General features: G+C 47.1%; 1 protein-coding gene across 5 annotated transcripts in view; it reads right to left on the reverse strand.

The window, feature by feature from the left end:
* RIPOR2 (RHO family interacting cell polarization regulator 2) overlaps positions 1-23,721 on the reverse strand; it is a 247,787-nt gene that overhangs the window by 114,534 nt on the left and 109,532 nt on the right. For all 5 annotated transcript variants that reach the window (XM_088475871.1, XM_088475872.1, XM_088475873.1 and 2 more), the window contains exons 6-8: positions 20,172-20,225; positions 8,298-8,447; positions 7,591-7,654 (exon numbers count right to left, since the gene is read on the reverse strand). In XM_088475871.1, the coding sequence (XP_088331997.1) occupies positions 7,591-7,654; positions 8,298-8,447; positions 20,172-20,225 (268 nt within the window). The remainder of the gene's footprint in view (positions 1-7,590; positions 7,655-8,297; positions 8,448-20,171; positions 20,226-23,721) is intronic.

A 23,721-nucleotide genomic window follows, 5' to 3' on the forward strand; every position in this document is an offset into this window, starting at 1 on the left:
GGACTGGACACCAAAAGCAAAGCTTTTTCTGTCCCAGGATGCATCGGTCCTTCCCCCTATACCATGCCCACAGCCTGAAGGCAACTCAGTTTTGTCAACAAGCCCAAGGCAGGAGCAGGATAGGAGAGAAGGAAGACGGGTACACTGAAGGATCAAACTCTCACACAAAGAAGGAAACAAGTGACCAAGAGAAAAAACCCATAGAAGCCAGGTGAGTCATGGCGGGTGCCCTGTGGACCCTATGGACTTAGAAGAAAGTTAACAAAAAGGTAAGTTTTACCATAACTCTCCTTTTCTTCTTCAGGGTCCATAGGGCTCCACAGGGAGACAATGGGGATGTCCCAAAGCAGTTGTTCAAGGGCGGGGAGACTCCTGAGTTGAGAGGAGAACCCGGCGCCCTAAGGAAGCACCCTTAGAGGCAAATGTATCAAAGGCATAGAACCTAAGAAAAGTGTGGCTGCCTTGCATAGTTGTTCAGCAGATGCGCCACTGCGGGCTGCCCACGAGAGACTCACAGAGCGAGTAGAATGAGCAGATACTGTAGCCGGCACAGGAAGGCCAGCCTGCGTGTAAGCCTGTGAGATAGTCATGCGAAGCCATCTGGCCAGTCTGTTTGTTAGCTGGCCACCCCTTCTTGTGGGATCCATATAGGACAAAAGAGGGAATCAGTTTTCCTAATGGAACCAGTACGGTCTACGTAGAGCTTCAGAGCACGGACCACATCCAAAGAGGCCTCACCTGCCGAGAGGTCTGGTGATTGGAAGGCCGGAACTACAATTTCCTCATTAAGGTGGAAACGAGAGATCACCTTGGGAAGGAAGCCAGGGCGTGTTCGAAGAACAGCCCTGCCCTGATGAAAGATCAGAAATGGGGAGCGACAGGAGAGCACCCCTATATCAGACACCCTACGGGCAGACCCTATAGCCAGAAAAAAGGTCTTCGCAGGGAGGTATTTGACATCCGAGTCCAGGAGCTCAAATGGAGGTTCCTGAAGTATGTGGAGCCACAGGAGTGACAAGGGGAGGTTGTATACGGAGAACACCCTGCAGGAAGGTGTGAACATCCAGTAGTGTAGCAACTCTGCACTGGAAACAGATGGACAGAGTAGAGATGTGCACTTTCAGAGAGGCCAAGCGGAGTCAGAGATCCAATCCAGCTTTAAGAAAGGCAAGGATTCTAGAAACCCCAACAACCTGATGGTCATAGTTTCTGGTGGCACACAAATGGAAATATGTATGCCACACCCGGTGATAAATCCGGGCAGAGGCCGGCTTACGCGCTCTGAACATGGTCTGGACCACAGAGCTAGAAAACCCTTTAGACCTTAGGAGGGATGTCTCAAGAGCCACGCCGTCTAAGACAGACGGGCCAGGTCCGGATGTAGACAGACACCCTGAGACAACAGGTCCGGTTATTGAGGAAGTTGGAGAGGAGTGTCTATAGAGAGACTTTGAAGATAGGAATACCAATGGCGTCTGGGCCAAACCGGAGCAACCAACAGGACAGTGATCCCTTATTGCTTGAACTTCCAAAGAACTCTAGGAAGAAGGGAGACTGGAGGGAAGAGGTACGCCAAAAGGAAGGGTCAAATCACTGACAATGCGTCCACCAGGAGCTGAAAGACCATTCCCCTGCGTGCACGTTGTGATGGCTGAGGAAATCCGCTTCCCAATTGAGAATCCCTGGGATGAACACTGCGGAAATAGCTGGGAGATGGCATTCGGCCCATGTGAGAATGCGGGACACTTCTGCCATTGCTGACCGACTTCGAGTGCCTTCCTGGTGATTCAGGTAGGGCACTGCCATGGCGTTGTCGGACTGTACTTGTACCTGTAGAATATCCTGAGCCAAAGTGAGGGCTCTGTAGATGGCTCGGAGTTCTAGGACATTGATTGGTAAGATCGCCTCTGCTGGTGTCCAGCGTCCTTGGAAGTAGTGCTGGCCTGTCACTGCGTCCCACCCGTGGAGGCTTGCATCCGTGGTGAGGAGTACCAATTCCGGGATCCAAAAGGGACGACCCTTGTTTAAGTAGGATGTCTGTAGCCACCAGGAGAGGGACAGGCGAACCTACGGATAGAGTCCCATTGTCTGGGATCTGATCAGATGAGGCAGCCCATTCCATCTGGAGAGGATTAAGTGTTGTAGGGGCCAGGAGTGGAATGGAGTGAACTCCAACATGTCGAAGGTGGACACCATAGATCCCAAGGTCTGCATTGCAAAGTGAATTGACACTCGGCAACTGTGGAGTAACCTGTGCACTCGATGCTCTAGTGCGGAGATTTTGTCTGCTATCAGGAAGTTTCTCTGAGCCTGAGAATCCAGGAAGGCTCCCAGATGCACCATTCTTTAAAAAGGGGTCAGGGAAGACTTTTTCCAGTTGATCAGCCAGCCGTGCATTTGTAGAAAGGAGCAGTCTGATCCCCTGACGACGAAGATGGGCCACCATAACTGCCATGATCTTGGTAAAGACCTGTGGAGCTGTAGAAAGTCCAAAAGGCGGTGCTTGAAATTGGTAATGTTGCTGTAGGACAGCAAACCGGAGATATCACTGATGAGAGGGTGCTATAGGTACATGTAGGTAAGCGTACTGAATGTCCAGAGACGCCATAAAGTCCCCAGGCTCCATAGCCAGGACAACAGAGCGTAGGGTTTCCATACGAAACCTAGGCACCTTGATAAACTTGTTCAGAGACTTGAGATTGAGGATAAGCTGATGAGACTCATTCGGCTTCTGAAGCAAGAAAAGGGTAGAGTAATAACCTGTCCCTTGCTGTGACGACGGGACTGGAATTATTACCCGAGCGCAGCAAGGACTGAATGGCCGATTGGAGGAACCGGGCCTTGCTTGGGTCTGAAGAAGGGCTTGTGCAAAACAACTACTGGGGGGGGCGCCTCTGGAATGAGAGGGCATACCCAAGAGAGACCACTTCTTGTACCCAGGCGCCTGTGGTGGTTTGACACCAGCTCTGGGTGAACTGAAGAAGTCGGCCTCCTACCCAGGCTTGTCCTCAGATTTGGTTGTTGGACGTCTACTCGCTCAGGCCTGCTTGGGTTTAGACTTGGAGGTCCTTGCGGACGCCGACTGTCATGGAGAGGACTGACCCTTTGCTTTTTCCTGAGGACAAAAGGACGACATCCAAGGTCTTGTAGAAGATGCAGAAGGCAAGAAAGCCATTTTAGAAGCTGCCAAGGTAGTCACAATCTTGTCCTGCATCCCTAATGTGTGAGATGTAGGACAGCTGTTGCCGAGAAGTATCAGAGGGAAATGTGTCCTCTAGGGCATCTGCTGAGCTCTCAATGGCTTTTGCCACCCAGGCCGTAGCTATGGTAGAATGAGTAATAGCTCCTGTAAGAGAATAAACAGATTTGATGCAAGCTTCAATCCTTCTATCCGTTGTCTCCTTTAGGGAGGTTGATGTATGGGTAGGTAAGGTAGAGTTCTTAACCAAGCGTGTCATGTGGGAATCTACCACTGGGGAAACTACCCATCTGGCGCAATAAGATGCTGGAATAGAATAAAAAGAAACCAAGCGTTTAGGCAGCTGAAACTTATTAGGTGTATTCCAAGCTTCACTTATTAGGTCAGAAAGCTGATCAGAGTGAGGGAACTCCAGCAAAACTACCTTTGTTGTTTAAAAAGTGGTTCTTTTAGCCTTAGGAGTGGGCCCTGCATCTTCTATATGAAGAATGATTTAACAGCTCTCACTAGTGCAGGTATATTCAATTTAGATGGAGGCTCCTCCTCCCCCGAGAGGGGGGAGTCAGAAAGAGAGGTCTGAGTCTTTTGCCTACCCAGATGATAACTCAGAATCTCAGAGCGGGGTAGACTGGGAAGATAACACAGCACGCTTAGCCACTTTACTGGGTTAGGGGCCTCTCCTTTTGCAACATGTGTTGAAAAGCTGAAGAGGTAGCCACCAAACTCTGCACTGAGGTAGAATGTATGTCTACCCAGGGAGGGGGCAAAGGAGGTACATGCATTGCAGGGAGTACCTGATGTGGCAATCCCATAGGGGGAGCAACCACAGGGACCACTAGGTCATCCGCAATCTTTGCCAACACCTGTGGAAGGGAAGCCCAGGGGTTCCTGAGGGGGCCTGCAGGGGCGACAGGCCAGGTGCAGTATAACAAGATGCACATAGACCATCTTGAAGTGAATCCTCTGGGGATAAACCTACCAAACAGGACTTCCAGGAAACCAGGGTAGGAGCAGTAGCCTGCTTGTTACTCTTGCCTTTGCTAGACATAGCTGCAAGGATAGTATAGCACACAATATGGCACAGTGCAGTGAGCAACACAGATATATGCACGATATGGCACAACGCAGCGCGCAACACAGGTACACAGTATGTGACAGCCTTCACAAATACAAGTATGTGAAGTACAGTGGACCCCTATACACCAGTATTCCAGGGTTATTGTGAAAGAAAAAAGAAAAAGGTATAAGCTGACAGTAGAAAGCCAGACAACAGAGCTAGCATAAGTCACATATAATGCAGAAAATACATCTCACTGCTATGAGCATAAATGTAACTGCAATGGGCACTAAAATCAACTACAAGGACCTCAGTGGCTATAGGAAATAGCGCTATAAAACCTGACACATAGGTGAGGTATATATGGAGACTGGACCCAGCGTTCCCGGAGACCTGTGACTGAAAATGGCCGCCGGAGGTCTCTGAGGGGGCGGGGGTGCAGGAGGAGCAGCTCAGAGGCGGCAAGAACGCAGTGGAATGGCGCTCTGAGCTGGAGGGAGGGGCCGCAGGGAGAGAGAGCTGACCTCCCCTGTTCTGACATTAACTACCGGTTCCTTGGCCTATATGCGCCAGTAACGTATGCCCTGGTGGTCTTGAGGAGTCCCAGATGGACCGGTGTCCACATCAGCGACTCCGGTCTGTCTCCAGAGACCGGAGGTGAGACCCACCTTACTTGTACACTTGCGCCCCGGCTGCAGTCTGGGGACCGAGGAACCACACTAGCCAGGTCCCCCCGGTGCCCCGCCGAGAGTACCTAGCCTGTGGCTGGAGTCGCGGCGCCATGGAGGGGTGATGGAGTAGCAGTGCAGACGTCCAGAGGACTGTCTAGCGCTGCTTGCTCTGTTACAGTAAAATAAAATAAAATCATAAAAATAAAGCTTGGGCTGCTTAAAAGCAGCCCCATTGTTTTAACGGTGATCCAGCTCCTGCTGGATCTGATTGCTTCAGGCTGTGGGCTGGATATGGGGGGGGGGGGGGAAGGACTTTGTTTGGGAGTGTGATCCTTCAGTGTACCAGTCTTCCTTCTCTCTTATCCTGCTCCTGCCTTGTACTTGTTTACAAAACAGAGTTGCCTTCAGGCTGTGGGTGGAGCATAGGGGGACTGGAGCATCCTGGGACAGAAAAAGCTTTGCTGTTGGTGTCTGGTCCTCCAAGTACCACCTACACCCCCGTTATCTCCCTGTGAAGCCCTATGGACCCTGAAGAAGAAATTAGCAGTTTGTAAAAGAGCTGCCTGGCAAAAGTATAATCAAGTCTTTATTAGTTAAACAATCCATCACATTTGTGTGACTTGCCTAAAAGACCTACAAAATTAACTTATTAAGGCTTGGTTTCTACCACTGCATTAAGGTGCACAACTTGTATGGATCCACAGCAACCAATTATACCACTTTCACACAGAATGTGTGAAATATCCCGGCTTTTACCCGACATTTAATTGCCGGGTGGGTTTGCCAGTTAAACACTTACCCCCCTTTCACACACAAAACAAATTGCCGGGTAAATCACTTTTACCCGGTAATTTGCAGATCAACACAGGTTTTTTGTGGGTGAAAGGGTCAACCCAGGTCTAAATTGCCGGGTCTCCGACCCTGGTAAAAAGCAGGGTCGGAGACTCTGCAATTTCGACCCGGGCTGACCCTTTCACACAGATAAAAAAAAAACCTGTGTTGATCTGCAAATTACCGGGTAAAAGTGATTTACTCGGTAATTTGATTTTCTGTGTGAAGGGGGTACTAGCTTTTTGTCTTTCCAGTGCAAGATGCACAATGAAAGCAAGTGTCTGAATGGCTGCTGTGGGTAAGTGAGTGGAAAAGGTGTTTCTGACCACAAGAAATAATGCAAACTGTCTGTTTTTAGAAATTACAAAGTTCTGTCCCAGAAAACTGTGCAATGACCACGGTTCACTACTTTGGTATTAGCACAGGCAAGAAATGAAAAAAAATATGTCAGGTCTTTTTGGGCAAATAGAAAAACAGAACGATAATTATGGACGATTGATAAACACATATACACAAAAATACACACACACACACACACACACCACAGTAAGAATCATACATACATTACATACGGAAAGTTAAGATTTGCTAATCTGCAGCTGTTACTAGGGTTCACTTCTCTTGATGCTTTTGTTTCCCCCAACAAATTTTACACCACATGTTAACACTAGGTGGAAGCATTGGTACAAACTCAAAAAGCACAACACCTAAAACAACTCAAATGATGTGGCTTATAGACAGGTATTGATTGAGAATTGTTGGTACAAAAGAAAAAAAAAAAATCTATAAAAAAAAGTTACGCAAATTAATGCACATGACTGATACAAAGTGGATGCTGCACTTTGCAGTGAATGTTTTATTATGTTTTGTACTTACTGTATTGGCATGGTATGAAACAGCAGGGGTCTTAAGGAATGGTGTCCATTATACTGGGGCAACTGCAGTGGCAAACTCAGTTATCATTTCAGGAGTCTCAGCTTTGAGCATTACGCTGACCCACAACCACAAGGAAGGAAAGCACATCTTGTTTTTGTAACTGCCTGGGATGCTTTTCAGAGTTTAGCCCCGGTAGTTTACACTATCTTCAGATGGCGTAAACAGCTATAAGCCTATGGAGGCTCCAGGAGCAGAAGAGAGATCCTTCATTCACTCTCTCGCAGAAAGGGCCCAGAAACTGACACTCTGTGCATGCGCAGTGTTAACTTCCCCCGGAGAAGTCTTTCACATCTGTGAAAGACTTCTACAATTTGCCGGGAATATTACTTGCAGGGACAGAGGTTAACACAACCGCTATCTTTGCGAGTTCCCCTTTGTACATAGCTGGGGATATTTTCATTAAAAAATAAAAAAATATCCCCTGCGATACGGATAGATAATAATCGCGGCAGTTCTGCGACTATTAGTTCATAGACCCCTAAGATTTCTCGGCTCACCGTTACCCATGTCAAAGCTTCTCCGTTTACAGTTGTTTAACAATGTTTTTACCTTGGTTTATGCCACCTTTGAATCTTAAAGATAATTTGCATTAGAAGGGCATTGGAAAACACAATTGATCTAAGCAGCAGATTCAATTATGAGCGAAAGCCGCCTGAATTTGCCCCAGCGCTTTCTGCGCTGTATCTGCAGAAAACAGATTCTGCTCGCAGCCTATTTAGGTGTGAGCAGAGTCTGCCTACCATAATGGGTGGAAAAATGCCCCTAAATGCTTAGCATGTTTAACAAGGCCTTCATTTTACTCAGACAAAGCCCTACATATGTTGCATAATAAAATGCCATGGGAGCCTGCAAAATTTTAACAACATACAATTGAAAGTACTTCAAGAATAAATTACCTTTCATTTTGATGTAGAATTCTCCCAGTAGGTTTTCCATTTCAGATTCAACTGTGCACATATTCTGCAAAAACATTTGAAGAAAATGTGAAAAAAACAACAAAAACACACATACATGTTCAAGATTTACAAAGTGATGAGAATAAAGAGTTATTATGGCTGATGTTAAACTAATATTTAAGAATGCTGCATGTTTTAAGACAGGAAAACAGTATGTTTGAAGACTCTTTTAGTAATATACAGCAGTCTCTGGGAAACACTGTTTTCCTATCACACTACTATATAGCTGGATCTAGTCATGGCTCCAGCAGGTTCTTGACATGCCTATCCAGCTCCAACCAAACACAAACACACTTTAGTTGTGACAACCCAGCTCCAGAGGGCTCCAACCATTACAATCACACTCCAAAAAGCTTTAGCTGTGACAACAGGTTGGGTACAGGATCCTGAAAGTCAGAATCCAGGCTTGAGAATCCAGACGGTCAAAATCCTGACGCATATTGGTGAGAATTCTAACCCTAACCCACCCCCCTCCCGCAGCCTAATCCTAACTATCCCCCTAGTGCCTTGTGACCGGAGCCGGTATCCTGATGATAGTCAGGGTTCCGGAGCTGGTATTCTGACCACATCCCGTGACAACCCAACTATATTTTGAGAACAATTTACCACAGAGAGGAAGACAATATAAAACATATTGTGAACCCTACCTCAGTGTACTCTTTAAAACTCTTGTTTATTTCACATAAACTCTCCCGAGCTGCTTTGCTTGAGGGGGATGCAGCAAAGGCCTGCTTCATTTTGCATGCCCCCTCCCGTAGGCGCCTCTGGATGCAGTAGGCCTCATATAGCTCATCCACCTTAAGCAACAAAAAACACATAAATGAAAAGGTTATTAATGATTAAACATACATATTTCCTTAAAATGTAAATCAAGGATATGATTTATTGACATTCTTAAAAGGCAACAATTAAACATGCATTTAAAATATGTTTTGGTACTACAGATGTTTGCATCATTTTGTTTGGTGCTAGGCTCATACAGTAAAAGAGAATTTTGTTAAAGAAATAACAATTCCCAAAAGTGATGTCATTATTGTTGCGCATAATGGGTAGGACACTGTTGGAACATGTCTTGCAGTAGAACGAATGTGGTTAATTGAAACAGACACATGAATTAATGAATGTGAAAGCATGGCCAAATTCGGAAACTAAATGCAGTTGGGTTGGAAAATGTACTCCTTTGCAACCAAACTGGTTTAACTTTGTATTGGTCCAACATTAAGTCCCAGGAAAGGCCACCAGGGATTTTGATTGTTAAATCAAGCTAGCTGATGATAGTGATGATTGGTGTCACCGATTGACTAGACCGGACCAAAATACGATTGCCATGTGGTTCATATCTGGCCAGCTTTATCATTTGACATATGGTTATATACTAAAATAGGTAAAAATGTGCACAGCTGCATAACCCATAGCTATTGATCACACCTTGCACTAACCTGACCGAAACGAATTTCTGCTCAATGCTTATTGTCTACTGTACAGTAAACAGAAATTATAGTGAGTAGCCCTCATGTAACAGCAGCCTGACAGCAACCAGTATGTAGTCAGCAATGGGGGGAGTAGTTTGATAAACCAAAATGTAATGTGCTCTATGGTGCTGTAATTCAGAAAATAAAAGCAAGCATCTAAAGCAACTGTCTTAAAGTAAACCAAAGATCACTTCTGATTGAAATTTGATGTTGCAGTATCATAAACTTATCAGATCAACAGAAATTATATGGCAGAAAAGCAGAACTCTAATTCACTGACCAAGTAACACCAATCATGTATAAAGATTTGTAAAAAAAATATTTCCTATCTTTTAACCAAGGGAGCTTGTTTTAGGTTTCTACCATTGCATTAAGGTGCACAACTTGTATGGATCCACAGCAATCAATTATACAAAACTTATAATTCAGTGTAAACTCTCCCTAACAGCAGATGATAAATCAGTCACGTTAGATTTGGCATCAGGGCAGGAGCCAGGATTAGGCAGCTGCCTAGGGGTTGTCGACCATTGGAGGGCGCCACTGAGACTACAAAAAAAAAAAAAAAGAGGTCTTTCAGTCCCAGACAGGGACTGAAGGACCAACCTGTCTGGGGCTGAAAGACTTCTTTTTCCTTTTTTGTGCGTGTGGGGGTGGTTATATTGAGTGCTGACAGGGAAATAGCCCTTTTACATTGACCTAAAAATCCCGGGATTTTTGTCTGTGTAAATGGAACCACCCGGGTCCAGGGACTCAGGTACTTTGCAGGTCGTTCCCGTGGCAACCTGCAGTGTAAATGGCGTGATCTGGATCATGCTGCATACTGCCCGAATGGGCGGCTTCAGTGGGGTTTGGAGATGACATCAGTTCCAAGCGTCCACTGCAACACCGGAAGAGACAAGTCACTGCAGACCCGGCTCTGGTGTGAACGGCGCCGACTTGGGAATATCCTGGGTCGGCGTCGCAGTATGAAAGGGGTAAGTTCCGGGTCTGATCCAGAGTGGAACCCTGTTCCAACCCCTGGGTCAGACCTGGAACTTTGGTATAAAAGTGTATTAGTGTGTGGGTTTAATGAGTGCTGGTAATGGCGAGTGTGTGTAGTTGGGGAGTAACTGACATATATTGGAGCACAGATGTGTGACAAATATATTGTGGCATGGATATGTGGCATAATACATTGGGGGCACAGCTGTATGGCATACAAAGAATTTGGGGCACGTGTGGCATAGGTACTAGGGGCATTGTTTGGCATAATTCAGGGCTATGTGGCATATAATAGCTTTGGTGCACAGCTATGTGGCATATTATGTATTGGGGCATAAAGGTGTGGCATGTTATGTTTTGGAGGCATTGATGTGTAGCATAATTATGAATTGGGGATAAAGCTGTTTGGCATATAATTAATTGTGGAACATAACATATTATGAATTGGGGGCAGTGTTATGAGGCACAATATGATTTTGGGTCTCTGCAGTGTGGCATATTATAAATTAGCGTCACTAATACGTGGCATAAGTGCAGGGGTGGTGGGTGAAATGTTTCCTACGGCACCCAGACACCTTGCACCGGCCCTGTTTGGCATACAATGGATCTAGCAGTGCTGACAGACTGAGATCTACCTTGCATCTGCACGAGCATTGAAATCCCAGATAACATTATTGTGACATCACAGGATTTCCTATGATCAACTAAGCTATCCATAATCCTGGCCATTTCCCCAGAACTCAAGACTCCAAATAACTGATGTGCTCAATGTATGGGGCTGCGACAGAATGAGTGGGCTCACATTTATTTTTAAGCCCACACAGAGGACCATGGGCCTGATTCAGAGCCGCTCGCTATTTGCGGTCGTTCGTTCTAAAACAAGGGGTGGCTATTCAAATGAACCGTTCGCTAATTGCGGTCTGTTCACGCCTCTAAGTCTGAATGAGTGAGCAAAACTTGCGGCTGTAATTTTGAAAAATACGCCCCCTGGCCGCTCGCATCCTACGTCATGTCCGCTATTTATTAGATTAATCGAGCACATCGAACAGCGTATGAACTGCTCGCTATTCTTGTGGCTGGTTTTTTCAACCGCTATTTTGCGAGCAGTTCGGGGTAAAAAAAAAAAACAAGTGACGTGGTCAATGACGCTGCTGTATTAATTATGCACACCCTTAAAACGCCCGTTTTGACATTTAAGCACGCCTGCGATCTAATTCCACACCCCCGTTTTCAAGCACCTTCCCATGTTACCACCCACATACGCCTCCTCCTGTCACTCAAAATAGCAGGCATTCGCTATGTAGCGAACAAACGATTTTCGGCCGCACTGACTGGTTCGCGCATGCGTATTACAATCCGTACCCATGCGCAGATGTGCGAACATCGGTCAGAACGAACGAGCGGCCGCTTACGAGCGGCTCTGAATCAGGCCCCATCTCTTTTGGATGTATATGAACTATCAGCGAGCAGGAAGGGTTTAAAAGTAAACCTTAATATGTGGCAAACCATTGGACTGCACATGCTCTTAATTGAACAAATGGTGAACAATGTCTAGAATTTCTGTACTGCACAGATACACACAGTATCAGCTTTCGATAAACAGGAAGCATGCTTCATAACATAACAGAATACAGGGCAACAGGTGGCACAACAGAGAAGCAGAAATATGTGCTGCATGCAAACTCCGGACAGCTGGAAACCCTGCTATTTCTTAGGAAAGTCTACACTATTTATAACTGCTCCATTACATTGAGTACCAGATCTGCCACAAGGATAAGCATGAAGAAAAGAGCACGTGTGTCATATGCAGTTGCGCACACAGCAATGTATTATATTGTGCTGGATCTCCAGGAGGAAAGATAAGCTGTAGTGACTCTCAAAATGCTTCTGATAAAAGTGGGCATCACTGTAACGTGCTAGTTATTTGTTTTGCCTACCCCAAAATATAATAACATTATTGTTCTAAATTTACATTCATTATTAGATGTAGAGATGTAACAATTTTGAAACTTCATTTTCAGGGACAGGTGGGCAAAGGATTAAAAATTGTGAGGGGCCCATCGTTCAAGCAGCCCTGCTTATGGTATACTCTTGACTATACCCAATCTCAGAATATATTATACCAACTTGTCAAAAAACACCAGGTGTGTCAGATTAAAAATATGAGATATGGTAAGAACTTACCCTTGTTATCTCTATTTCTACGAAGTCCATAGGGTTCCACAGGATACCTTGGGGTATAGGTGTGACGTCAGTCATCGGGCACCATAGAGTTAAGCTTTCAGCCTCCCAGGATGCACTAGGGCCCCCTCCTATACCCCGCCCCCGAGCCAAGGCACCTCAGTTAGTTACCAAGCCATAGGCCGGAGGAGGAGAAGGAAGAGAGAGAAAAAAAGATCTGGACACACACAAGAATCACATTCTCACCAGAGGGAGACGGAAAAACTGGTGACCAGAGCAAAGCCCATCTGCAGCACAGGTGCGACAGGGCGGGAGTCCTGTGGAACCCTATGGACTTTGTAGAAATAGAGATAACAAGGGTAAGTTCTTACCATATCTCATATTTTCTACTTCAGGGTCCATAGAGTATCCACAGGATACCTTGGGGATGTCCCAAAGCAGTATCCTTTAAGGGTGGGGAGGCTCCTGTGCAGAAAGGAGAATCCGCCGCCCGAAGGAAGCATCCTGAGAGGCGAAGGTAAACCTGTAATACCTCACGAAGGTATGGACAGAGGACCACGTAGCAGCCTTGCAGATCTGGACTGCAGAGGCACCACGTCGAGCTGCCCACGAAGGACCCACAGACCTAGTGGAATGAGCCTTCACAGAAGGAGGAACCGGCAGGCCTTCATGAAGATAAGCTTCAGAAATAGCCATATGGATCCAGGCCGCCAAAGTTTGCTTTGAAGCAGGCCAACCATTTTTACGGAAGCCATAGAGGACAAATAAGGCGTCCGACTTCCTAAACGAAGAAGTGCGGTCAACATAAGTCCTTAAGGCCCGCACGACATCCAAAGAGGCCTCACCCACTGAAAGACCAGGTGAGTTAAAGGCCGGAACAACGATTTCCTCGTTAACATGAAACTGGGAAACAACTTTGGGAAGAAACTCAGGCCGAGTGCGGAGCACTGCTCTGTTCCCATGAAAAACCAAGAAAGGGGGTTTACAAGAAAGAGCCACTAAATCAGAAACACGTCTGGCCGAAGCAATAGCCAGATGGAAAACAGTCTTAGCTGTTAGCCATTTAAGATCCACTGAGCCCAGTGGTTCAAACGGCGGTCCCTGGAGAGCCCTCAGGACCACAGCCAAATCCCAAGGCGCCACAGGTGGAACAAAGGGCGGCTGAATGCGGAGAACACCTTGCATAAAGGTGGGCACATCCGGGATTGTAGCAATCCTACGGTGAAACCAGACAGACAGGGCCGAAACCTGTACCTTCAAAGAAGCAAGGCGAAGCCCATGATCTAGTCCCGCTTGTAGGAAGGCGAGTATCCGAGACAGACGAAATTCCCGCGGTGCATAACCTCTTGGTCGACACCACTGGAAGAACGTATGCCACACGCGATGGTATATCCTCACGGAAGACGGCTTCCGAGCTCTTAACATGGTACGCACCACAGAGCTGGAAAACCCCCTGGACCTCAGCATGGCTGTCTCAACAGCCACGTCGTCAAAGACAGCCAGGTCAGGTCCGGGTGAAGACAAGGACCCTGTGACAGAAGGTCCGGTCGTAGCGGCAACCGCAGAGGACTGTCCACGGACAGACCCTGAAGGTCTGAGAACCAGTGCCGTCTGGGCCACGCGGGAGCTATCAACAGGAGTGTCCCTCCTTCCTGTTTGAATTTCCGGATTACCCGTGGAAGAAGGGAGACCGGAGGGAACAGGTATGCGAACCGGAACGTCCACCGGACGGACAGAGCATCCACCAGAGACGCCCCTTCGTCTCTTGTGCGAGACCCGTACACTGGCAACTTGTTGTTGTGCCGGGACGCCATGAGGTCGATCTCTGGAAGACCTCATCTGTCCACCAGCAGTTGAAAAACGTCCGGGTGCAGGGACCATTCCCCCGGATGAATGTCCTGGCGACTTAGAAAGTCCGCCTCCCAATTTAGCACTCCCGGGATGAAGACCGCTGATATGGCCGGAAGATTGCGCTCCGCCCATACCAGGATCCGAGAGACCTCCACGAGAGCCGCCCGACTTCGGGTTCCTCCTTGCCTGTTTATGTAGGCCACGTTGGTAGCGTTGTCCGACTGGACCTGTACCGGACGACCCTGGAGAACCCGATGTGCCTGCTGGAGAGCATTGAAGACCGCACGGAGTTCCAAGATATTGATTGGAAGCTCCGCTTGTCGGCGTCCACCTGCCCTGGAACAAGTGTGGACCCGAAACTGCTCCCCAGCCCCGAAGACTGGCGTCCGTAGTCAACAGGACCCAATTTGGAACCTAGAACGGACGTCCCTTGCTGAGATGGGTCGTCTGTAACCACCAGGCAAGGGACAGGCGAACCTCCGGGGTGAGCACAATCGTCTGGGACTTCAGAGACTGAGGCAGCCCGTTCCACTTGGACAGGATCAGGTGCTGCAGAGGTCTGGAGTGAAACTGGGCATATTCCACCATGTCGAACACCGACACCATGGAGCCCAGTAACCTCATCGCCGAGTGTAGAGACTGCGCACCCTCGACTGTAAAGCAGAGATCTTTTCCCCCGTCACGAAGATCCTTTGCTGTTCCGAGTCCAATAAGGCTCCGAGGTGCAGAATCCGCCGAGACGGGATTAGAGTGGACTTCTGCCAGTTGATTAGCCAGCCGTGCCGTTGCAGTAGCGCAATGGTCAGGTCCAAGTGGCGTAGAAAGAGCTCTGGAGATCCTGCCACCAATAAAAGGTCGTCCAAGTACGGCAACATGCGGACTCCGTGCAGCCGCAGAGAAGCCGCCATGACCGCCATCACCTTGGTGAACACACGTGGTGCTGTCGCCAGGCCAAAAGGTAATGCCCGAAACTGGAAGTGGTCGCTGCGGATTGCAAACCTGAGGAACTGTTGATGGCGCAAAAGAATAGGGACATGCAGGTAAGCGTCCTGTATGTCCAATGACACCATGTAGTCCCCAGGTTCCAGCGCCAGAATGATGGACTGTAGGGTCTCCATCCGAAACTTCGGTACCCGCAAAGACTTGTTGAGAGCCTTGAGGTTGAGAATCGGATGATACGACCCATTGGGTTTCTGTACCAAAAAAAGATTTGAATAGAAACCCTGGCCCCTCTGGGAGAATGGAACAGGCACTATAACTCCAGCCTGGAGCATAGTGTGCAATACCTTCCGCAGCTCCGTAGCCTTGTTCCGGTCTGATGGTAGACCCGTGGTGAAGAATCGAGCCGGGGGTCTGTGCCGGAAAGAGAGGGCATACCCGTGGGAGACCACCTCTAGAACCCAAGTGTCTGTCGTAGTGACCGACCAACACTGGGCGAACTGCAGCAGGCGGCCTCCCACTTTGGGATCCCCCAAAGGGAGGCCCGGACCGTCAGGCCGCAGGCTTGTCATCTGGCTTAGGGGCCGGACGTCTGGTACTCCATGCCTGCTTCCGGGGCTTGGCCGATTTCTTAGGGCCAGCCTGTCGAGGAAAAGACTGTGGTTTGCCCTATAAGACCGAAAGGACGATGGTCCAGAACCAGAAGGAGCAGCGGCCGACAGGAGACAAGCAGATTTGGCTGCCGCCAGCGTGGCCACAATCTTGTCCAGATCCGGACCGAAGAGAACTTCTCTGGTAAATGGCAACGCCTCCAAACCCTTTTTGGAACCTGCGTCCGCCTTCCAGGATCGCAGCCACAAGGTGCGACGAGCAGCCACCGTTGCTGAAGAAATTCTAGACACCAGAGTACTAATGTCTAAGGCCGCCTCGTTGATATAAGTGGCCGAATCACGGAGATTACCAATCAACTCCGCCTGTTCGGCCGGACAGTCGGAATCAAAAGACGCTTCTAATGAATCCGCCCAGCGCTCCATCGCTCTGGCAACCCAGCAAATGGCCATAGCCGGCCGTGCTGCCCCCCCCGCAAGGGAATAAGCGGACTTCAGGCAGATCTCCACCTTGCGGTCCGTAGCATCCTTAAGGGAGGACATGGATGGCATCGGCAATGTGGCACTACGGATAAGACGGGTCACGTGAGAATCCACCTGTGGAGGGGATTCCCACTTTGCAAAATAATTATCCGCGAACGGATAAGCCACTGCCAGGCGCCTCTGCGGCTGGTATCTTTTGCCAGGCTGTTTCCACGCCTCCTCTAAATGGTCCACTAACTGCCCCGAAAGAGGAAACACTGTGGCATCGCCCTTCACATCTTTAAAAAAGGCATACTTGGATTTAGCCGCTGGGGGAACTTCGTCCTCAATCACCAAGGCTGTGCGGACTGCCCGAATAAGTCCAGGAATATATACCTTGGACTTAGCGTCATCGTCCTTAGTATGGAGAGGTTCCTGATCGTAAGGATCCAGAATCTCCCCATCATCAGACGTCCCCTCGTCATCCTCATAAGGAGCCGACAGAGATGCCACCGGCCGTTTATGTGGCCGCATCACAGACTCCCCTTGCAACACATCCGACAAGTGCTGTACAGAACTCATCAGGAGTTAACCCACGCCATCTCCTGAGAAACCGGGAGCGGGGAAATAGGGAGACTGTGGGGTACCACCAATTGTCGTGGGAAACCCTGCATGGGTGACTACACCACTGACTGCTCGGACAAACCCATCGGCGGAAACGCGGGCTGCGGAGCTAACTGGCCCACTAAGGTTGTAAGCGCCTGAGCGAAACAAGCCCAGGGCGGCTCCTGTACTGGTGCTGTAACCGTAATAGGCCGCGCCATAGACAAACACTGCCGGCAGAGGCCCTCCACGCTACCCTCCCCCTCCGCTAACGGTACTTTACACGTAGCACACTGTAGCCGGAGAGGAAAATCACTTTCAGACATGATGGCACCAAGTATGTGACCCCTCTCACCAATTATATATTAAATAGGCGAGAGACCACCCTGCAGCACCGCACCGCAAGGGCTTAGCAGAAAGGACAGGGACAGTAATAAAGCTGACAGTTAGAAGAAAAGTTACAGGCAGCAGTGCTAGCACAGTCACATACAATGCAAAGAAAAATCAATTCCTGCACTAACAGCGCTGATCACTCAACTACGCAGACACAGGGCCTGGTAGGACACAGCGCAGCATACACAGACCTGACCCAAATCGGAGGAGAGGTATGCGGGGGGACCCAGACCACGATGCTTCCGTCCAGCGCTTCCAGCAGCGTTCACCATGCATTGGAAAGATGGCCGCCGAGGAGCAGAGAGGAGGCTGGCCTGGGGGAGGAGCGCTGCTACAGGACCAGTCGGCAGTGTGCAGAGAGGGCTGTGTGCAGCGGGGGAGGCGTCGGCTGTGAGACAGGGAAGGCGCGCTCCCCTGGCATGCATTTAACCCCCGGGACGCCGGAGCGCTACCGCTCTGCTGCGGTACGCTGTCCCAGGGGGTAGTGGAAGCGCAGGTTCAATACCTGGCTCCACGCTGCAGCCAGTCCCCAGGGAGCCCCCCTGCCTGGGGACTCTGGACCATGTGACAGCGCTGCTTACCTGCTGTCCCCCTTGAATCCGGCCATGGTCCGGAACATCTGGGGTCTGCTAGCTGTGACCCCAGATGCTCACCAGCATCCCCGGATCGGTACCGGCATTCTGGTACCGGCGGGGGTGTAGGGAAGACAGCATGGACGTCAGGACTGACTGTCCATGCTGTTCATCCAGATGTGCATGAAGAAAAAGCTTCAGGGGCTCTTCTAGCCCCCACTCCAACAGGTGCACCCGACTCCGGCCGGGCACCAAACTAAACTGAGGTGCCTTGGCTCGGGGGCGGGGTATAGGAGGGGGACCCTAGTACATCCTGGGAGGCTGAAAGCTTAACTCTATGGTGCCCGATGACTGACGTCACACCTATACCCCAAGGTATCCTGTGGATACCCTATGGACCCTGAAGTAGAAATAGCCCTTTCTGATACAAACTAATCACGTGATTAATCGGATTAGGCAAAAAGTTCTACTGGATGCCCAACCAGAAACGGGAAGCATTGTGTCCTTGCAATTAATTTGTTTGGCCTGCCTGTCGAATGGCCAGACCAGTCCAATGATGCCACCCATATGTGCAGAGGCTCAAGTCTCAATACGAATTTATATTTCTGCATCTCCAGGGTCGATGCAAGGTTTTGCGGCACCCTAGGCATAGCTTCAGCCTAACGCCCCCGCTGCCCTCTCACCCTCAGTAAAGCTGCCAGCAACAGACTATAGTATTGGTGAACTCTAAAAGTTGATTTTTTTTTTTTTATGTTCTGCACAGTGCTGCAGCATACAACAGCAGACCCCTCTACTGGTGGTACATAGTGATCTTGTTGTGTATAACAATAATTATTTACACTTCTTGAGATATATATATTATATATACACACACACACACACACACACAATAATGTTGTGTTGTGTGTCAGTAAGTGCAATAGTGCTGTAAACAGTATATAATATACTGTCTACAGCACCATTACACTTACTGTCACACATACGTAACATACATTGCTTGTTAATAAATATAAAATATACTACATACACACTGAATATAAAACAGTCCACTGCATGCAGCGCTCAGTGAGTTACTGCTTTCTGCCCGGGCGGCATCCATTCAGTGGCAAATACAGTATTTCCAGAGGGGGGTTTCCAAATGCTTAATTTTAGAGCGAGTGTGGCCAGTCAATGAAGAGGGCAGAATTAGTACTTAACCAGCTTTAATAAGCATCATACAAAGTGTATTGTGTGTATTAATTCCAGCATATACAGAACCAGTGATCACAGTAACCCATTATATGCAGCCATAGGGCCATCCTGCCTGAGCTCTATAGGAGGGCATCTCTAACAGTGCATGTTTTCCAGATCTTCTAGTTGGTGCACAGGTTATTTATTACTGGCTGATACATGTGATGCTAATTATTTAATTTGTGATACTGAGAAGAACATGCAGCACTAGTAACAATCTATTAAATTATTATTTCTAGTGGTCATGGTGTGGGCTGGGGAGGGGGGTCTCCAAGCAGACGGAAACCCCCCCTGCGTTTGCCTATGTCCATTCCCTGCTCCTCCTCTCTGAGAGGAAGAGCAAAAGGGGGAAGTAGTATACAGAATTAGGGGGCGGACGATTGCTGGCTTTCTTTCACAAACAAATGACAGCAACAGCTGCGGCCAGGCGGCACGTTATGTCAGCGGCAGCGCTGATGGCCGCTGACACTACTGTCCTGAACCCGCCAGACGCTGCGGGGGCCGAGGAGTGACGAGACAGTGAGACAGTGTGACTGTGCAGCATCAGTGCACAGTCACTGACATAGTGGTGGCCGCGGCCGGATTTACAAGTGCCACAGAAACCGCTCGAATTTTACACGGGCCATTATGGTTAGTGCATTGTCACACAACAGGGCAGCGAGTGGTGTTCTTCACTGGCTGGCGACCCTAGGCAACTACCGAATGGTGGCGCCGGCCCTGTGCTTCTCGCTGTTAAGCACTCACATGCACAGACGGGAAAATCTGTTAATGCCATACAGAAATCCAAAGAAGGATAGAAACATCTAATGTTCTCTTCCAACACACACGCATTATATTCATATTTGCCTACTCTCCCAGAATCTGCGCAAGGCTCCCGGAAGAGTAGGCACTTCTCCCGCATCCCACCCACTTCCTAGTGAAGTAGACAGATTGGGGAGAAACTTACTGGAAATCAGTGGTCTGTCAGGAGAGGGCGGGGCTTAATGACTAGATTCTATAATAATTGTGTAATTTAGCACCACCCCTTATTCAAATGAGCGCAATTCATGACAATCAATCATAAGGGGGCAGGAGCCTAAAGGCACAAATAGTCTGGCCCCGGCCCATCACATCTCCTCTTCGGGCTTCTCCCAGAAAGGACATTTCAAAAGCAGATAAGTATTCCTTTATTATACAAACCAGTCTTCTTCACATTATCTATTTTGAAAAGTTTTATTGAATTTTGTTACCTTACTCATATGAAATTCCAGTCTTCGTATATACCGTTCAATGGTTTTTATTTGCTGGAATAAAAACAGAAATAAATAAAAATGTACTTAAAATAAAAACATTATTAGTAGTCACTAAAGTCTGACTTGCATTAAGACCATCCAAAGGTGTTTCTAAGTGTAGAATGAATGGGCAATTTTGTAGTTTTTGATTTTTACTTTTTATACACTTCTGTACTGCTGCAATTTTCATGGAGATATACAGTATAGTTAATACATTAATCTTAATGTGTACATTAATTTTTATTTATTTGTGTTCTGGTCATGTATGAATCTCTTTTAAAAATAAAATACTGTTTAATTACATTAAAAGGCTGATTCTCAGCCGCACGCTGTAGCAGCGTACAGCCGCAGTAGTCAGGTTTACTACCTTATGCTACTGCAAGAGTCTGTTCAACTAATGCGTGGTTGGTGCATGCCCATTGATTTTATGCTGGCTGCAGCAAGCGTCATCATTAGATATGGAACGTGTCCCGCCCCATGCTAGCAGCAAGAGATATCAGAAACAGGCTTCCCATCCCTGTATGCATCATCACACTGGATTTTGATACACGCTTATGTCACTCCCATAAGTCAGGGTGGTTACATGCAATGACATTGCCAGCTCCCAGTTCCCGACTCAAAGCACATATATCACAGGAAGACGGATCTGGACAATTTCTGTCCTACTAAGAATAGGGCAAACATACGCAAAAAGGTGTAAATTCGCTTCTGCACATGCGCTGTATGCAAAACTCATTTGCGTCTGACTCCGAATCAGTCCCCAAGAGCTCATACCCAGTAGTGTAACATTATTACTGCACGTACAATACACAAACACAGGTCTGAGAATGAAACCCAATATAATGGTCCCATACGTGATATTACTTATATTGCAGAGTAACAAATGCTGCCTGCTGCACGATAAATACATTAAGACCAATACAATAACTTCCAAATTCTCAAGCAAACAACCAACAACCGCATGCCAAGCATGTTTCAGTTTTACATATTGAGCTACAGAATGGGAATGGTAACTTTTTGCCAATAGTACAGTACACAATTTCAGCAACATTTCTACACTTCAAGCCACAAGTTGCATTTTAAAGAAAAAGGAAGGATTTGTTTCATAACTTTTTCTGAAGATGTGTCGCAAGTACAAGACTGTTTGTGACGCTGTTAATTTGGTAAAGATTTTTCTTTTAAAATGTCTCAACTGTATAATGAATAAATGCAAAGCATGATTTCCATTTTACAGTGTACAGAACTATGTGAGGAAAAATGTACAAAACGGAGTCTCTTTTTTCCTATAAATATTGATGAACGCTGTTTATTTATCCATGCATGCATTTTTCCTTATAAAGTGATTAAGTGTTGGGCATGTTTGCAAGATGCCATTTTCTATGTTTGAATACAGCATTTGGATAAACACAATGCCATATGCACTTTAGGGGCATAGCAATCACAATTATTTTGCATTGCGATATTCAATAATATCACAGGTATGTATCATAATAAAGGTGCTGGGACAGAGCTTGCGAGAAAGCTTTCCCAGCAATGAGCCAGCATCAGGCTTTCACAATAGTGCAAGCCTTCACCCGCTGGGGCACACACTTCACATGCCCAGTAAGGCAGTGCAGAGAGTGGAGACCATGCGCGTTACTACCATAAGTGCAAGGGGAGCAGCTGCTATGGGGCCCAGAGCTGAGGGGGGGCATCTTCCTAGTCAAAGTTCCCTGTGTTATATACAGTTTTCACCAATGGCTGGTACATAGGGGCCCTTACAAACTTTTGCTATGTGGCCTTCAAATACCTAGTTACGTCACTGGTGGAGACACAGCATGCAGCCTATCACTGATAGGACACAGGCTACATGCAGAAAGATAATAAATGTTTATGTTTATAATAGAAAATAAATAGAAACAAACAAACAAAAAATAAATGACCTGCACCCAGGGATCTCCCTTCTGTGAGCTGCCTCTGTAGCCCGATCAGCTGATCTGTGTGGTCAGCAGAGGTGATAACTGGGACTTTTACTGCACCTTTAGCTGACCATACAGCTTCAGCTGATCGGGTTACAACACATGGCTCGCTGTAAGTATTAAAAAGGGTCTATGCGCTGCGGACCCTGGCACAGCAGTCCCCACAGAATTCTATGCCCATACGCAGCAAGCTCCGGATAGCAAAACTTTCTGGAGCTTAGGCACAATAAGGCAATGTCATCTATAGATGGCATTACTTATAAACGCCTATGGGCTTCTTTTCATAAGAAGCCCCCCGGAGACGGTTCCAAAAGGAACCACACTTCCACTATGTATCCAACATGGATAATACCTTTATACTACCTTTATTACTTCTCTTATTTAGAAAAATTCTGCTTAGCAAATGCTTCCTTTTTGTCATAGCTAGGGTGTTTACCGACTAATTACTAGGCCACTAGCATTTAGCAGCATATGGCATCAGTAAAGAGCATAGTGGATTGTAAATGAAAAAGTCAAGTACTCTAATACTAATTATATATCAGTCATTTTCATGATAATTACATTTCAAAAAAGGGATATTTTATTATTTAATTTCACCTCTACAAATTACTTGAGGGGAGAGGAATCAGGATTTTTAAAAAGGCCCCGAAGGGAAAACTATAATAATCCCCTATAATGAAGGCTGCAGAGAAGTGTTGTAACTTTAGGGTCATATTAAAATCAGCCACTCTTTCTTTCCTTGTGCAATTTCCAGGCAAATAAAATAAGCAATTTGCTGATGGTAGGATGTTGACGTTGTTTAACAAATTTTAAATAAAACAAGTTTCTACTCTCAAATTGCAGTAAAAAAATTAATATCTTTCAACCACAAACAAATTGCTAGAAAGTATGTGTTAGGGTGGAGCCAATAGTTTCAAAGAGGCACTGAATGCTTTCTTCATTTGTTTTACCTAAAGAGGTTATAGGGAGTGGATGCATGAATACAGAGATACATAGCATATTTTTCATATAAGCCATGTATAATATTATCTTTACACGTGGATTATTACAAAGAAAATCTTACACTTAAACAGTACATCAGGCAAAGGCAACCCTTGGCATTAGTTCCTCAGGATGCTTTAAGTGGCACCTGCAGGGTCAGCCGCATCCCGCCCGTCCCCACCACTGCACTGCTTCTCACCTCCTTCTCCACCTTTTTCCCCTCACAGTGGAGATATTTGCAGAGCACTAGACCCTCTACAAATTGGAGAACCCAAGCATGGCCTGAACATGCAGCATAGTGTGGGTCTCCGGGGATTGAACCCTGCTACAATTAGTCCTGCTCATGTCTTTGTCTCCAGACTACATATCACCAACATAACCTGAGCAATTTATCTTCAAAAACAGAAGAATAGGGAAACTATAACATTTGTAGCAGCCATTACTTGTTAAATGCTTGTATATGTTGTAATAATGGTGGCATCCCAGGATTATTTTTTGACTAGTAATATTGAATGCTCTGGTACCCAAAGAGAAAAATGTTGCCTACCCCTGGTCTACATTATCCCTGA

This window comes from Taudactylus pleione, unplaced genomic scaffold (assembly GCF_031769625.1).
Source record: "Taudactylus pleione unplaced genomic scaffold, aTauple2 ptg000179l, whole genome shotgun sequence".
Taxonomy (NCBI): Eukaryota; Metazoa; Chordata; class Amphibia; order Anura; family Myobatrachidae; genus Taudactylus; species Taudactylus pleione.